Genomic DNA, 18,361 nt, shown 5'->3' with positions numbered 1-18,361 from the left:
GTGATTATTTTTGCTACTGAATGCAGGATCACTCTACACCTTCTATGAAATAAAGTGCTTAAATACAATTAACTGATCATTTATATTTGTTCCAACTAAGTTGTGGGCTCACATCCAACTTGCTTTAGCCTTCAACCAGGAAAATACCAGCTTTGTCTGACCTACATTATTAAGTGTATTAGCTCATGTAATAAACGCCACTGACATTACCTCGAAGAAGTATCTATTGTACTACCCTCTGGATCGCTGCCTGATTTTACTGTAGTTGTGCTGTGGACTCTGGTGAATATTATTATTTTTTCAGCCTGCATGAGCTGTTGCTATTTATATATTCTATTAGTTTTGATACACAAATAGCTACGTTTTATCAGTTTCATCACCCAGTTCTCTCCCAGTTTGGCTAGTCTTTCAGACCCCAGCACTTGGGATGATGCCTACCTCACTGTGGACACTCGGTATTTATTTAATGAACAAATGAATGAAAGAAAGAATGAATGAATGAAACTGGAATATCCATATGTCTGCATGGCATGTATTAACTGACATCCACATTTAAAATGATCTCTTCTCCTTTTTAGAGCAGAAACCATTCTCTTGGGACCATTCACAAGCAAGAGACACCAACGCTGTGACATATGCCAGTACCACCGCCACCACCACCTCCTCCTCTGCCTCCACCTCCCCCACCTCTGGGAGCTCCTCCCCCTCCCCCACCATCAGCACCCCCGGTAAGATCTGTTTTTCTGTCTGATTTTACTGTCCAGCATAAGCTACTTTGAATACACTTGAGCAAAAGGTTTTAAATGTTCAGAGCCATGTAGCTCCCCTATGACTGGTGGCATCTTAGATTGTTGGCTGTGGTCGCTCCAGGCTCTGATTCCAAAAGAGGCTGGCCAGTTATTTCTCTATCTCTTCCCCGGCAGCCCCCACCCTCAATCTCAGTGTCATCTGTCTACAGATGGCTACATAATTCCTCTTCTAAATGCTGCCGCTCGATACAGGCTTCCTGAGTCCCCCTAATCAACCCTTCCATCTGCCTGGGAACCTCCGACAGGAGGCTGTGCTGAAGTGCACAGCCAATGAGGCAAAGTCAAGTTCCAGTGTGTAATTGGATGGTGAGAACGATAGCCTGGGCTTCAGTTGCCTGGTGCTGGGCCACAGTCAGAGAAGTGTCATACGAAACGCCACGGTGCAATATAAATCTCTAAATGAAACGTCCCTATTGACAGCAGACTGAATGCCGCCTCCTTCAGTTTGTGTTGCCGGATACTCTCTCGGTTGAATAGCTGGGTTTGGGCTTAGAAGGAGAGGCACAGAGGGTGGTTGTTCATTCAGCTTTAGCACAGGAATTCTCAGCCTTGGCACCACTGACATTTGGGACCAGATAATTCTTGCCGTGGAGGGCTGTTCTGTGCATTGCAGGATGTCTCGCATCAGATAGAGAGGTCCCCTGTTTTCAGTGGGAGATGAAAGATAGGGGTGATATGAGCCAAGCCAGCTGAATGGAGCCCAGGAATGGAGCCTCACCTGCCACCTCCCCGCTGTGCATTCCTCTCCTGGGATGTTTGGGAGACACAAGCAGAGCACAGCGGGGAGTGGGGGGAGGGGCTAGCAATGACAGGAGGGCCCGAGGCCCCAGTGCATGGCCACAGGTTGTGGTGAGAGGGCAGGTGTGCCTGGGCTGTCACCCTCTGTGACGTTACCTTTGCATGCAGACCCTATCTGAAGTCCCAGAGACCTAGACCTGCCTGAAACTTGTTTGCCCTTGAAAAGAGGGGAAAGAGAACGCATGAGCCGAACTACATCTGAAAGCTCTCTGACCAGTATATAGAAAGAGTAGGAGGAGTATTGAAGTTCTACTGATGAACTTGACCCTGCACGGGATAAAGGAGATGGACAGTTTATAAGTAAAGGAAAGATACGTGACAGTGTCATATGGATCTTACATGGACTTGCTAGTACCAAGAAGTGCAATTTGCCATCACTCCAAATATCACAATACACCCATAAACTTAGCCAGAATAGGTAAACTTATCCAAACCCCTGTTATTGGGGATTTGGGGAAATAAGCCCTTTTTATAAAACATTGCTTGTAACACACAAATACCTGGGACTCAATGGTGAATGAGTCTGGAGTGTTCTCTGGCAGAAGACAATGGACCTGAATATATCATACTTTTTCTCCTGGTAATCCAGTAGTTTTATTTCTGAGACTGATTTAAGAATTAACTCTAAAGGAACCAAAAAGAATTTCTCCAAGGATGTGCTCAGCAATGCTCTTTATTCTAGTTAAAAATTAGATCTTAAATGGTTTATGAGCATTAAATGAAAAATGTGTTATAATATATTAATTAAAAAATGCATTATGCCATAGTGGTAATTAAAAGTTACACTTATAATTGTGCTGATTATGAAAAGTAGACATGGAATGATGGATTTAAAACACAATGAAATCAGCCATATAATATATGTAATAAATAGCAAAGATCAGAAGAGAATTTTTAATTCTGATAAAATTTTTTATTTCATTAGGGAATTTTTTTTTTTGAAAGATGCTTAAGCTCATAGTAACTATATATAATTCTACATTTGGTTATTTTTTGCATTCTTTCCCTGTTCCTTTTTTTCTTCCATCTTTCTCATGGAGGAACAGATCTATTTAGGATAAAAATAGACATGTAAATTTTAATATTTTAAAAAACATATTTTTCTACAGTCTTGGAAAAATATTTACAATGCATATTTAAGGCAAAGAATTAACATCCTTAATGTATAAAGAGCTCTTACAGATTAATATGGAAAGGATAAATAGAAAAATAGGCACAGGATATGAAGAAGTAGAAGAAATACAAATGTTTCAACCTCACTACAATTGAATAAATATGAATTAAAATAATGCAAAACCATTTTTATCTGTCAGTTTGGTAATGGTACTTTTAAAATATTGTCTGGATTATTAGGAACCAAGCACTCTTAATGGGAGCAAAAATTGGTCTAATTCCCTGAAACACAACTTATTAACATAGATCAAATCTCTTTAAAATATAGGTGTGCTCTATGACCCAGTTTCACTTAAGTAATTTTCTTTAAGTAACTAATCATAGATGTATGTAAATAGTTAGCTATAGGATATTAATGAGAACATTACTTTGTAATAGCAGCCACAAAAAAGAAAGAAAGAAAAGAAAATCTAAATTTTTAATACTGGGCAATTCAATAAATAAATGATTATGTAATCCACAATTGGTATACTAGACAGACATTAAAAATCATATCAAAATTATTTTGTAACTTCCATTGTAATGATTAACTTAAGCAAGGCTCATCTATAAAAGCTAAAACCACTTTGTGAAAAGTTTTAGGGGAACGATATGTTCACAGAATTCCAAGTACCCACAATTACTTCTAACTGCAAACGGATAATGTAGCTTTAACATGGATCAAACTGCCCTGGTTCATGTGGCTTGGTTGGTTGGAGTGTCCTCCTGTGAACCAAAAGGTTGTGGGTTCGATTCCCAGTCAGGGCACATGCCCAGGTGGCAGGCTTGGTCCCTAGTCAGGGCATATTCAAGAGGCCATCTGTCCATGTTTCTCTCTCACATCGATTTTCTCTCCCTCTCTTCCTTCCCCCATTCCTCTTTCTCTAAGCAATGGAAAAAAATGTACTTGGATGAGGATCAATAATAATAATAATAATAATTATTATTATTATTTAAAAATGGCTCAAACTTACCTATCAAAAAATGACCTTATATCGCAAGACTTTTGCTGGGAGGCAACAAGAAATACCTAGCATTACCCTGTATTAATCTGACAAAAATGAATGTATTCATAAGCAAACGTTTAGACACATCCCAAAGGTGGGATGTTCTACACCCAAGACTGGCAAACTAGATTGGAGCCCAGTCCAGTATTTGTGTAGCCTGCACACTAAGAATGGTTTTCACATTATCAAATGGTTGAAAGAAATCAAAAGAAAATAGCATTTTGTGACATATGAAAATCAAATGAAATTCAAATTTCAGTTCATAACGTGTTATTGGACCTCAGCCGTGCTCATTCATTTCCATATTGTCTAAGGCCGCTTTTATGGTAATGGCAGAACACCAGTTAAACACCTTGTTATCCCCCCCAAAAAAATTCTATTCTTGTCACCTGTATTTTAAAATTATTCTCTATTATTATTATTATATTTTGAATTTTATCAATAAAAATCTTATGAAAATTTGTGCTGTTGTTGTTGTTGTTGTTGTTATACAATACTTAGCAAAATCTATGATTTCACCTCTGGGGTCCACAACACCTAAAATATCTGTCTGGCCCTTTACAGAGACAGTGCCAACACCTGTCCTACAAGACAGCTGGCTTCAGTCAGCCTTCCTTCCGTCACTGGCAGCCAATGATGTTGCATCGGATCATGTCCCTACCTTACATCACTTTTCAAGGACTTCCCACCCCCCTCTGAACCGTAGCCCACCCCACCTACATGCTCTGGCCCCTGCCCACCTCTCAGACCTCTCCTGTGCCCCTCTCCTCGTGTCCCCCACTTTAAGGCTTTAACATAACTGTTCTGTTTGTCCAGAGACTTTCTGCTCATCTCAGCTCAGATGTCACTCCCTTGGATCATCACTTCCTCACACCCAACCCTGGAGTTTATGACATACATTGAAACCCCACCTTCATAGCATTTAACAGTTTTGAGATTTGTTTTTATTGAACTGGGGCCCATATTTTATGGTTTGTGGTCTTTTCTGTCCCTAGTTCCTGACTCACAACAAGCACTCCACTCATTGAATGAATGAATGAATGAATGAATGAATGAATGAATACGTAAATGAATATCTGTGTAAACAGGGCTCAGAAATGGAGTTAAACTTCTTCATAACCAGTGTTCAGGACTTGAAACATCTATGCTCATGCATCAGCATGGCAGATTTTACTATATGTCATCTTTGCAAGGGGAGAGAATTTTGTGTGACATGTCTGATCATCTGACCGGGCTTCACCTTACCTCTGGAAGATTTGGGGCTTAGACCAGGGCTAAAAGTTCTTTGGTTTCCTCCTTCTACCCCTCGCCTGTCCCCTGCCTGCCCCTCCTATCCTGGTCTCCATCTCCTCTCTATTGAGCATCTTTTCTTTTTCTAAGAACGTGGGAGTAAACCAGAAGAAAGGCCAGCAGCACCTGCTGATGTTTGGGGCAGGCTCAAACCCAGACAGTCCTCACCACCTTGTTTCACTGTTTTCCTGCCCCCTAATTCCCTTGCCTTTTGAGCTCTCCTCTGTTTCTCATCCGCTTAAAATCCAATACCAATATAAAAGTGGCCTGCATGGTGCCTTGGTCCACTTATAATTAAATTATTACTGTTGCTTTGGTTACAGGCTGTAAGTCTTTTAAAAATCTAAAGAAAAAAATACAATGGGTTTGATTTTTGAAATGCAGCAGAATTTTACTGAACTTTTGTATTCAAGTCTGCTTTGACCCCTTGGTCATGTCCAAGATGAGAGAATAAACTTTTTGATAGTCTGAGATTTGTTTTCTCGTCCTAGTCACGCAACACTTTGTTCACAAGAGGAGGGAAATACGTATGCCTCTGACCAGCTGATACAGTCTTTGGAGTTGGGTTGCCCAGGCCAAGCCTTACGGCAAGGGCATGACCATAGCATGAGCTTATTTAAAAAGTAGATTTGTAAGTGTTTGTAGCATTATTTTTTAATCTTGCTGTTCAAACTCAAACATCCTAAGGAGGAAACCATTGTTTATTTAAAAACAAAAGGGAAACTGGCTTGATAACTATTTATTTACCACGAAAAGCAAAATTTCTAAGTAGGAAGACATCATGGTGCTGTGTATTTATGTCTGCCTGCCTCATCAGGGCAGGGTCAAGGTTAAAAATGTTTAAGGGAAATGACAATGAAGAGCATATTGTTACCCCTGGCTGTTCCCTCCTTACTGTTTGCCAGAGTCTTTGCATTCACGCAACTCAATGAGATAATGTTTCTCCTTATAGTCTGAGGATTGCATGATTCATGGGCAAGGTAGACTTTCCAAAGTGTCAGGAAATATCAGTGGTGGCTTATGCTGGAAGGTTTTCCCACTGTCTAGGAGGCAGGAGCTCGTGTGGCATACAAATACATGTCAATCTGTGAAAGAAAACGTGTAAAATGGCATGGTATCTGGAATCCCATGAGAGCCTTTTTCAGAGTTGTGTGTTTGCTGAGGTTTAAAAGAGAACATGGGGGTGAAGGGGTGCTAGGTGGAAGGGAGCTTAGTAGAATTGCATATTACCCTGCATTCTGGGAAAGGTAATTTGCATGTTTATTGGTGCATTTGGAATAATGAGAGGCTTAAAAATCTTAAATACTGTCACTCACTTAGATTCTCCCAAATGCTGGTGCTTTGATTAGCATCGCTAATAAGGGATCAGGGACATTTACCCAGGGTTGACAGTGGCCACTGAGACAGAAGAAGGCTTTTGCATTAGGCCAAGCCATTAGGATATATAGTATTATATTTGTTCTCTGCTTAACATTTGCAAAACTACACCTTTGTCTTCAGGTCAATTAAAAAACTTAATTCTCCCTCTCTCGTTTGCCCGGCTTGCACCTGCAAGCAGTCACTCTGCTTCAGTGAAGAACCAGCGAGAGGTGTGGCAGGAGCTGCCACTCACGCTTCCAAAGGGCCATTCAGGACGCTATTTAAACGTGTTTCTTTTTCACAGATGGGAGGTGGGAGGGGCCGCAGGAACAAAGAGGAGAAGGCTCGCAGGGGCGTGCTGGCGGCACACTGTGCGCTCCTCATGCCCGGGACTTGGCAAGAGAAGCCTGCCAGCGCTTGATAAAGAAAGGCCTTTATCAAATTTCATAGAAGCCCGGGAACATGAACCACTGTGGCTCCGCGTCTGAGCGGGGGTGGGGGGTGGGGGTGGCGGAAGGTGCTGGGCGGTGTGAGGCCAAAGGCAGTGCGTGAGGACCTCAGGGGCTCTAGCAACGACCGCTAACCAACGCTGTCATTTACACTGACGCGCCCGTTCTCCAGTGTGACGATTCCTAGCAAGCTGCCTGTGAATGTCCTGCTGCCCCAGGGTGGTCTCCCCATATAGACACTGGCGTACTTAGGAGGGCCACCTTGATTTGGAACGGGGATCTTCGGGGCCATGTACTCCTTCCCCCAAACTTTTCTTTCCCTTCTTGCCATGGAAGAGAAAAACCTACCCACGTCAGGTTGCTGCTGGCAATTAGCTATTCAGCTCAGACCCTAGATAAAGCTCTAAGCAAGGGGGTAGGGGCACTGGGACCCTCGAAACACAAACACATCTCTGCAGTGGGGGCTTGACAGACAGTAGAAGTCATGTTTCCTAGACTGTTTAATGAAAAGACACGTAGCGTGACATGAAAAAAGGCTGCATATAGGGAGCGTGGTCCCAGCTAGAGAAAGCGAATCGGCACCGTGTGCGCATGCTCGCTTGTGCTCGCTGATAAAGACTAAGGGAAATGGAGCACCTCTAACGTCCACTGGTTATCTAGAGGCGGGGGGATGGGGGATTTCTGTTTTCTTTTTTGTATGATCCTCTGTTCTCTCAAATACCTACACAGAGCTTTTTTTTTTTTTTTTTTTTTTTTTTTTATAATTAGAGGGAAGGGTTTTCACAATGAAAAAGGCATGATGGTTTACTGACTGGCCAAAGTGGATCATATAAGACAATCCGATGATAAATTGCAGGCACCCGCCGAATAGCGATTGTGTACCGCCATTGTGCTGAGCACTACACGTGGATTATCTCAATTCCTATTTACAACACTGCCATGACGTGGGCATGAACAGAGCCATCTTACACATGAGGAAACTGAGGCACAGGGAAGTTCGTTACTAGGGTGTCCCGTGTCACACAGCCAGGAGTGGTGGAGGCTGGTCCCTCCCCGGAATCTCTGAGGATGCACCTGCTCTGTGCTCTACTGCTTTCAACCGAATGTGTGTACAGGTGGAGGAAAAGGTACTGGTGCAGGGCTCTCGCGTCGAACGCTTATGCGGTGCTTACTGCATGCTGTGCACCGTTCTAAGTGCTCAGCTCGGAAGTGAATTAGTCCTCACCGTTCCCCTTTGAAGCAGGGACTGTTACTGTCTTGTCATGGATGAGCAGAGGCACAGAGCGGGGAGTGACTTGCCCTGGATCACGCAGCTAGACACTGACAAAGCCATGGTTTGAATGCTGGCAGAACAGTGCCAGTGGCCCTATTATGAACCACCAAACCCCACCATCTTTTCCTGTAGACCTTGTCCCCACCCCTTGAATCGAAATGCCAGGAAGTCAATGGCATCCCCCCTCACACTGAGATTTCTTCCTGTGTCCCCGGGGCCTTCTGGTAAGATCGCTCTTTTCTTTCTTTCTTTCTTTTTTTCCTTTAAGGTTTTATCATTTATCCCCACTTGCTTATTGTTTTTTTTTTTTCTCCCTTTTAAGTTGTTTTTATTTTCTCCTCTTTAATAGAAAAAAAAAACATTTTGCAAGTTGCCCTCTGAGGAAAACACATGGTTTAACAGCACAGAGTCAGCATCACAGAAGCAGATGCAATGCCAAGGGAGTCAGTTTTGTCTTCGGTTTACAGCTGGGCTGTTTATGGGCTTGGAAAAAACTGGGATCTCTGCTGCTAGTGACGCTGGGCACAGTGGGGACAGTGACCGCAGACTGTCTATAACCTTGACCAAGCCGTCATGCATAGTCACTGAGCTTTTGCTGCCCAGAATTAGCCAGTGTCTGCCTCTGAAGAGATGAGAACCTGAATCTGGTGTTGCCTGGACTAGCCCTGGATCACTGCTCAGTCATGGGAGCTCTGAGAATACAATCTGTTAATCCCAGACCAGAATTTGGTACTTTGCGTTGCTTCGTCATTACGGGTCTCCTGCCAAGGAGATCCTTGAAGTCTCACCTTTCAAGAGCCTTCCTGTCCTTTGAACGAGTTACTTTGCATGTCCCTAAGCTTGCTTCTCTGAGCTTCAGGTGCTGGATATGTGTCAGTGCTTTGAGACCTCCCCCGAACAGATGCGTCTTAGGGCCAGTGAGCGGTTAGCAAGTGACTCAGAGGCACAAGCCTGTGCCGAAGTCAGCACCGGGCACACGGCACACACGCGGTACCTAACACTACTGGCTGCACTAGTAAGTTTAGCAAAGAGATTATACTTCCCAAGGCAAACCCACTGTGAGCCACAACATCACGTCTGCCACCTGCCTGAGCCCGGAAAGCCAGACACGTCCTACCCTGGGTCCTGTCAGAACACCACCCACACGTTCAAGTTTCAGAGAGAAGATTTTATGAACCAAATGCCATTCTATCAGAAGTAACAAATTTAGGGACAGCTGAAGTTAACACCCAGGTATTATTTTAAAATCCATGAAAGGCCCTTTGGCTCAGCCCTTCCCATTCCAATATGTCATAATTGTTTTCAAAGAGACGAGACCTTGTATCTTTGCTTTACATAAAGACATTTAAAAATCAGGGAAAGCAATACAGTATACCATACCCCTTTCATGCGTGGTCGCAATCAATTTCCATTTCATGAGGTCTGTTCGCCATTGAGGAGTTGGACCATGATGTCAAGCTAGTGAAAGCAGAATCCTGTGTGCAGAGCATGCACCATATTTAAAACACAAAGGAGTAAATTAAAGCACACTGTGTCCCCCCCCCCACCCCTGCCATCTGCTCAGCGCTCACTATGCCACACTGCATGTTCAGTAGGGACCACGCAATGATGTGTATTCAAAGCAAAATCATGTGGGCTGTCAAGTCCTATGAATTAGGACCCCTGCTGTGCCATTTGATGTCAAACTCATTGATGAGTCCCTCCGAGCCTCAGTTTCCTGACCTGTAAATGGGAATAATAATCACCACCTCCTTGCACACACTGCCCTGAGAGCAGAAGCTCTGTGGCCGGGGGGGGGATTGTTGTCTGTTTTGCTCACTGTGCATCCTCTGCACCTGGGCAGTGCCCGGCATGTCACAGGCAGGTGGCAACATATGTGTTGAAAGCATGAATCGTGGGGTCATTGTGAGGATCTAATAAAATAACCACAGAAGCTGTGTTTACCCAGTGCCAGCTTAGTCAGCGGCAGCCACTGTTACTTCAGGGACCAGGAACCAACTGGGCAAGTAACCAGACCTGAGACTGACAGACCAAGGGCATGGGTGTCTGTGGTCAGTGCGGGGTAGGAGGTCACCCAGCGGAAGTCAAGGTCAGGAGCCTGAGTTATTCAAAGTCAGGCCAGTAGTCAGAAGATAGTCCAAGAACAGGTGGGCAGAGGGGAGCACTGTAGGTTTTCAGGGTTCCAGAACCACTGGTCGGTCCATGCCTGCTGCTGTAGCATCTCCGAGGAGCTGGGGGTTCGCCTTCTCTCCTCTTCCATGTGGTATATCCAGTTCATGGAGGTAGCGAATCAGCCGCAGATGAGTGCAATGAGCCCTCAGCTGGGGGACCGAGGTGGTGAGCAGGGATGGCATGGTGACCCAGAGGTGTCCTTCAGAGCCTCTCCAATGAGAATGGCAGCCGCTGCAAATACTTTCAACATTCAAAGGAGGCTTTCTAGTCCCCGCTGCTCTTTGATCCATCATTTCACAAGCAGCTTTGGCGGCAGCCCAAGAGGCTGCCTAGGGGAAGGACACACGTCTCTGGAAGGTTTAATGGCGACACTCATGCAAGAATTCTAGGTCCCCGGCTCTGAGCCCCCCTGTGAAGCAAAGACAAATGTTCTCTGGACCTGGTGGCAGCACCAGGAAGCTGAGATTCAAACGCTATGACTTGCTCTTTCTCTGCCCGGCTCTGGTGACTGGGAGGATTTGAACACTGATGGCATTTCGGTTGATATAAAGAAATTAGAGTCAATTTTATTTAATAATACTATTGTTATATTTTAAAGAGCTCTTTTCTTGGTTATCATCCAATGTCAGAGACATGTTTTTAATAAGTGGAGAAAAGCAGGCGGGGGTGAAGCTAGAACAGGACTGGCTGTGAGCTGATGATGGTTGAAGCTCAGTGATGGCGCCTGGCTGCTCATTATCCTGCTCAGCTTTTGCATGTGTTCATTTCCCATCATAAAAAAATTCATGGATATCAACCAGATATGCAACCTCCAGATATGCAAAAGAGAGGCAATTTGGCAGAACCAAGGAGAACGTTATATAGCATAGTTTCACTAATTTAGATAGATGTTTGAGACTAAAATATAAGCTTTTAGTTTTAAAAACTAAGACCCAGGTAGGCACAGAGCGTCTGCTTGAAAAGCTCTACGTTGCCCCCTTCCCTTGTGTAACCTGTCCTCTCTTTTCTGGCGATCAATGATGAACTTTTTAGCGCGACTCGCCTATGGAGGAGGTGTCATCTGCAACCATTGAGTTGATTTATGGATTGGTTTGGGGTTTCTCCCCTAAGACTGAGACCTGATGCAAGTGACATTGGAAGGGGATGTCAGAGAAACTGTGAGACAGGTCGCCACACTCTCCCGTGCTACTTTGTATTCAAGTCAATCTTGGGCAGAGTGCAAACACCAGATAACAAACAGCGGCTTGTGAAACTCTTGCGTTTACTGCTTTGGCCCTGGTACAAGGAGATCTCGCCTTATCTGGTATTTTCTCCATTGAAAAAGCACCGAGGACAGTTGTGGGAATTATTAAAGCAAAACATTCCCAGCCGGCAACTTTCCTCAAGACGAGGTCACCCAGATACGGAGGAATGTTCACCTTCACCATTCCTTCCTCTCTGCCTAAACGCCTCTGGTGGTTGTTTGCTGAAGGATTTCCAGAGGGTGTTGATGGGAAAGGAACTTTAAAGCCAACTCTGTGGCATAACCTTTGGGTGTGGAGATAGCTTGGGAGGTGTGCTGCCGCTTAAAAACATAAAATAAAATAATAAAAGCCTTGTGGGGTCATGAGCAGGGGAACAGCGATTTCCAAGAGGTCAGCCCACAGGCGCCCAAGGACATTTTTAAACCTCACAGCTGTGACATACAGGCTTCTACCCCTTTGGCATAACAGACTGTCACATTTGCCGAAACTATTATTGGTTGGACTGGAAGGAGAAAAAGGGCGACCACGCGGGGGGTCAGAGCGATGACAAGGAGGGAGTACAGCTGCCCCTCTGGGCTTGGCACATGAGGCAGAATGGGCCATAGAGCCTGTTTCTTCAGCGCCAGGGCCCCTCGTGCAAACACACCCGAGTGCCTGCAAATAAGCTGCTTTTGTGCCATTAATTCACAACCATTGCTAAAAAACCCACCGACGTGCATTGTTTTATGCAACAGAGGTTTTCTTTAGAAGGAGAAGGAGGGGAAGGAGAAAAAGAAGAAGAGGAAGAGGAAGAAGAAAAAGTAGAAGCAACCAGTTGCTCATGGAGGCCCATTGGAAATGTGGCATGTCATTTCTCACGTCTTCAAAGCCATTTGGACCCTTCTTCCCGCCTTGGGAATCACTGCAGAAAGCCAGGGGAAGGGTAGAGAAAGTGCAGAGTCGCTGGCAATGATACTGGTGGTCCAGAGGCAGAGAACACGGTGCCCACTGGGCGCACATACATGCTGCCCCCTGCGGTGGGGGCACACCTGAGCTGGGAAGGGATGGGCGCGGCCTTCCCCGTCGGATGGACCTGGCTCCAAGCTTAGCAGCTCCCGGAACCTGGAAAAACCCCTTGAGGCCTTGCTGCCTCACCTGAGAAATAGGGATCATAATATACGATGGGGTGGCAAAGAAATGAATTTAAGTGATGCTTTGAACACACCAGCCAGTGCCTGACACAGACATGCAGGCAGTGCTGTTAGCAGCAGCCCCTGCCCCCTCCCCACGTCCGGGGTTAGCGCCGTCTCGCTGGATCGCACCCTGTTCTCTCCAGGAGCACAGGAAACCCTCCTGCGCCCCATTTGGCTATTCAGGCCCTAGCTTGTTGTCAGGGTCACTCCCCTTAGTGGGATCTGATCGAGGCTGCCCACAGGAAGATATGACAGCGGGGGTGAGGAGACAGGGACCCGCAATGTCTCTCTTCCTTGGGGCTCTCCAGGGCAAGATGTGAGAGTCGTTCCAAGATTGTCCCTTTGGTGTGCTGGTTTTCCCATTCCCACTTCAAGTATTGCAGTAATTTCTCAGCAGCATGCAAACTCACACACCGGCTCCTCCATCCCTCCTGTGGCCCTCACTTGTGCTCAACCTCGTCTTCCTTTTTCTGACCAAGTATTTAATTGGATCATCCATTCCTGACCCTCCCCTGGGAAGAACCGTGGCTTTCTCCTCACCAGGGCCATTTAAGACCACAGACGTATGTTAACATAAATAATGTAGTTTTGTGTTCAAGGCACCTAAATTTTCCATTAGTACCAGGACCAGACCTGGCCTGTTTGGCTTGGATGAGAGCAGTAGTCACGTGATTGACCAGGAAGGCTCTGTGAACTTATGACATTCAATGGCGTTCCTTCCTGCTGCACGTTGGCACGTGGAGGTGAAGACCGTGCAGGAGACCAGCCACACCCGTGCAGGTTGGGCCAGCTCCGAGCAGGAGCCCCTGGAGCTGAGCTTCTTGCCCGTCTGCCTCACCAATGCCCCCGTGTAACCTTGAACTTCTCTGCCCTTCACCTCTCGGGCTGCACAGTGGGAACAATACCACAGGGAGAGAGGTAGTGCTGTTGATCGTCTTCTGTTTTGCTTTTCCTTTATTTTATTTTAATTGTTGCTAGATAATGACTAAAGAGAAGATTTATTCTAAAGCTTTAAACATGTTCTCCAAGGGCTGGATTCTTGAGTATAAAATGTGGGGAGGCCGGGCAAGGGGAGGAAAGGGGGGCACGAACAGAGGACACCAGCCTCCTTGGGTGAATAGGAGGAACCAATGGGATTCCATATGGAAACTTGAAACTCATGAAAGCCCAGGCATCCTGGGTTTAGCTCATAGATGAAATGAACAGACATATGGCAGCTATATAAGGACATATTATTCTGGAACGTGTTACTTGAAGGCCCAGATTCAAGGGGAACCAAGACCAGCCGAGAATCACCCAAGCACTCAGTTCCCTAAATTCTCCGCTTATTGATGTCCAGAGCATTATCTCTCTGGCCCCGCTGACACACCGTTGTCCCTTCCTGGTGCTGGGCCCCTTGCCCTCTGTACCAGAAGAATCCATGCATTTCACCAAACCTCTGATTCTCTTTGCTGCCAAATAATACTCGCCCCCTCCACAGTCGCCCCCCATACTCTGAACTCAGGTAACCTGATGGCTGAGTTTCAGGCTGGGAGGACAAGCTTAGAAAAAAGAAGGGGTGCCTCCAAAGTCACTTGTTGGCACCTCTCCATGGCGGTTATCACAGTGCCTTTGTATTATTCCTCCAATCACTGATCCTCTAACATCACTATTCACAGCTTGACAGCTTAACAAACCCCTTCCCACAGAGTTTCATTCGATCCTTCCTCACACTCTGTGAGCTAGATAAGATCATTATCTCATTTGGGGTCCCCTAGAAGTAGTCTGAGACAACGGTTTGCCTGCCAGCAGTTTATTTAGGATGTGATCTCGGACACCTGAGCAAGGGAGTGAGAGAGGAAGGGAAGAAAGCAAGGGAAACTGGGGCTCCACCCTGCAGGGGACCCCGAGAGACTGTGTGGGCATGAGAGGCACTCCCGTCATCCTCTTGTTCTCTTTGCAGTCCTACGGGGAAGTCCATTCCCATCTAGGGAATTCCCACTGACAGGGACCAACAAGCAGTTAGTTGTGTGAGGGCTGACAAGAGTCAGCCACTGGGGTAGGTGCGCAGCACCTGCCATAGTCACGGCCCATTCTCAGGGTTAATAACTGAGGCCCAGAGAAGTTAAGCACCTGCTCACAGTCACACAGCTGGTAGAGTCTTTGGCCTGCATTCTGTCCCTTGCACCGTGTTACCTCCAGGGCTGTGGTTATGTCAGAGATGGCTGGGACACCCCTAAACCCCCAGGGAAGCCAGGCCTAGAAGGTCCCAGAGCAGGACTGGCAGAATGGCCTTCTCAGGTAGTACTTCTCATGTTTCAGTTTCCACAGGGACCTTTGCACGACAGTTGTGGCTCTTCTTTTAGCCAACCTAGCATCTGAGCCAGACTTCCTGTGTGCCTGTCCTGGAAATCGTGTCTCCTCAGGCAAATTACTTAACCGTTGTTCTGTGCCTTAGCTTTGTTCTCTGATAAAATACTGCCTGCTACCCTACCTGGATGTGAAGACTAAGTAAACGAATACATGTAAAGTGCTCAGCAGACCCCAGAACCATACAAGCGGTCATCAGTGTCGTTTCTGTGCATACGGCTGCTCTTTTTCCTGTTGCGAACATGTTCCTGGCTTTTGATCTCATGTGAACTCACTGTAAAGCCAAAGCTTGCATTTCATGGCTGCATTCATGTCTAGGGAGCAGCTCACCAAGTTTAAACACTTGACAGTTTGGTGCCTGTCTTTACTGCACCTGAAGATGAACTCCCAAAGGAGGAAGGTCGGCCAGCCTTGCCCTTCACGGGATGAATGGCTGTGGGAGCTGCTCAAGAAATCTGCATTTAATGAATGAGAACGCACGCTCCCTGGGCTTCACTGGTGACATCGAAGCTCATGTTACACCGTCAAGCCACCTGCTCGTGGTAACATCCACATAAAAAGAATGTGAAAGGTTGCACCAACACGCACTCCTCCCAAATTTTCTCTGTATTTATAGAACACTATTCTGAGAATTTTCAGCAGCGGTTCAGTTCTTTAATCCTCAGTGAGATGAAATTGGAAAATAAATATGGAATGTGGCATTCGGGATTAACGTCTGCCAGTGACTATTGGTATTAACACTATGTGGCAACAGGTGGACTAATTTTAACATCTGTGTGACCTTGGCACACTGTTAAAATGGGTCAGGGTCAAGTTGGCTGTCCTGTTTTACACATGAGGAGCGCAGGCACACTGGCTTGTTCAGAGAACCCTGGGGCAGAATTGACCTAAGCCACGTAGCTTGCTCACAGCTACAAAGTTCTTCTCGGTAATTGTTGGAAGCACCCAGTAATGCGGGGTAGGTTATGACTTCACAGCCTTGACACCAAGTCACAGACCCAGCAGGTTACATGGGCTGGATTGTGTGCCCCCCTTACATTCATATGTTGAAGTCCTAATCCCCAGGACCCCAGCATGTGACTGATAGGGTCTTTTAAAAGGAAAGTAAGGTTAAATGAGGCCATTAGGGTGGGGCCCTAATCCAATAAGACTGGTGTCTTTATAAGAAGAAGAGCTCAGGACACAGACACACACAGGGATGACCATGTGAAGACAAGGAGAAGGTGGCCACCTGTCAGCCAAGGAGCAAGGCCTCAGAAGAAAGCAACCCTGACAACACCTTGATCTTGAACTTCTAGCCTCTAAAACTGGAAGAAGAGAAACTTCTCCTGTTTAAGCCACTCGGGTTGTGGTAGTTGAATGACTTCGCAGTGCCTTTAGTAGTAGGCAGTGCAGAAGCCACTCACCAGCTGCCCCAGTGCAGTGCCACCCCAGCTTCTGTCCTCTCTGCTGTCCCAGCCCACCCCAAGGAGGGGCAAATCACATTCCAGAGTCAACCATGGCCAGACAGGATCTGCGTCTCGGCCCTTTGCTCCACTGATGTGCCTGCACACCCTTTCCCCCAAGGTTTTGGGCTTCCTTTGCTGTTTTACCTGTTCTGTCTCGTCTCGTTTTGTCTCCTGTTTAGAAAAACACAGAACCTCTGATTAGAAGGGGCCTTCGGCCTCTAAGGCCTTTGCTTCTAACCACAGAAGCTGCTGAGTGAGCTGCAGGAATGATGCATTTCAGAATCGATGGACAGATAACTTCTATTTCCAGACCCTCATATGGAGAGTTGTGTCTATTGCTTGCAACCCGAGATGGTTTTCGCATCCATTACAGTACGCGCTTTCCGCTGCCCAGAGCAAATTGCTCTGCCCCGGTGCCACGCGGCAGCTGCTGACTCCCTTCTCGGGACCACATGGTGACCGATTCTCGCTGGAATGATGGTGCTCAGTTATGCCTGGAGTGGGTGGGTAAACCCGGGGCGAGCCCCAGGAGGTCCTGGTTAGACCTGTATTTGCCAAAGTACAAAATAGTTTAAAGTCTTTAACAGAGAAGCCACAAGAAGTGAACGTTCATTTTTTTACAAATCACCTTACTCCTTCCCTTTCTCTCACCTCCTTTACTTTTCCTTCTACCTTCCCCTTCATTACTTTATCTCTGTTGCCAAGAGTTAGCAAAAGAAAATACAAGATGCTCAATTAAACTTGAATTTCACTGAAACAACTAAACAACTAAATTAACTTAACGATGAAACCAAATCATTGCTTTAGTATAAGTAGGGTACAGATATGGACATAATTATACTAAACATTTTTGTTGTTTATCTAAAATTCAGATTTAACTGGGCATTCTGTATTTTATCTGGCAACCCTAGTTATCTGTCAATATATCTTGTTCTGTGTGTTTCTCCTATACATATGTGTGTGTGTAGATATAGATGGAGAAATAGATACAGCTGTCTCTCTCACAGCCTTTACTTACCTGTCTTTTCTGTGTAAACCCACCACACACACTCCCCACCTTCAACTGTATTACAGGGTGATTATACATATTTCTCCTTCCCCCTTTGTTCCCCCGATTATATATCTTCCTCATCTCTCTTTAAAAACTATAGCTTTTCCCTCCCTAAATATTTGTCATACTTAAAATAACTTTGCTTCCTTCTTACTTTAAATTTTTGAGAAGTACAGTCATCCCTCGCTATATCGCGCTTCACTTATCATGACCTCACTGTAGCACGGGATTTTTAAAATATCGTATTTAATTATTTATTGTGGATTTTTCACTGTATCGTGGGATTTTGCGGTACTGTATACGTATGTTGTTAAAGTTACATAGGTTTCAGAGTGTAGAATAAATGTAAGTTTCTTACGTCGCGGGGGGACTGATCTCAAATGTAATACCCGCAATAAGTGAGGGAATACTGTAAAACACTTGATCATTAGTTCTCCTTTAAAATCAGTAAAAGGAGGTCATGATCAGCCTAGATATTCCAATTTGATTTTTGTTATTTTTATTTACATTTATCTTGCCCTGTTGAATCACTGGCTCTTACTATAAAATGGGCTGATACCCTTGGACAAGAGGTGGATGGGGTCGGATACGTGTCATGCAAGGACCTTGTGGGCACCATAAGAAGCTTGAGGGAAAAAGATTGTTTTACTTTCATCCCATTTCATTAGTAAATCTTTAAAAGCTATCTGTCAATAGGCATAAATTACCTTATTATCTATCTGTTTGCAGAGCATTATCCCAGGCTGTAAGAATCCCAAATCAGTGAAGTCCGTTGGCCTCCCCTCTCA

General features: G+C 45.4%; 1 protein-coding gene across 1 annotated transcript in view; it reads left to right on the top strand.

The window, feature by feature from the left end:
• The window catches only part of WIPF3 (WAS/WASL interacting protein family member 3), a 67,083-nt gene that overhangs the window by 18,383 nt on the left and 30,339 nt on the right, over nucleotides 1-18,361 (top strand). The window contains exon 2 of the mRNA XM_090287063.1: nucleotides 579-728. Coding sequence (XP_090143189.1) covers nucleotides 636-728 — 93 coding nt within the window. The 5' untranslated portion in view covers nucleotides 579-635. The remainder of the gene's footprint in view (nucleotides 1-578; nucleotides 729-18,361) is intronic.

The sequence above is a fragment of the Furipterus horrens genome, unplaced genomic scaffold, assembly GCF_987537825.1.
Source record: "Furipterus horrens unplaced genomic scaffold, mFurHor1.1.pri manual_scaffold_9, whole genome shotgun sequence".
NCBI classification, from domain to species: domain Eukaryota; kingdom Metazoa; phylum Chordata; class Mammalia; order Chiroptera; family Furipteridae; genus Furipterus; species Furipterus horrens.
This window is presented reverse-complemented; position numbering and strand designations above follow the sequence as displayed.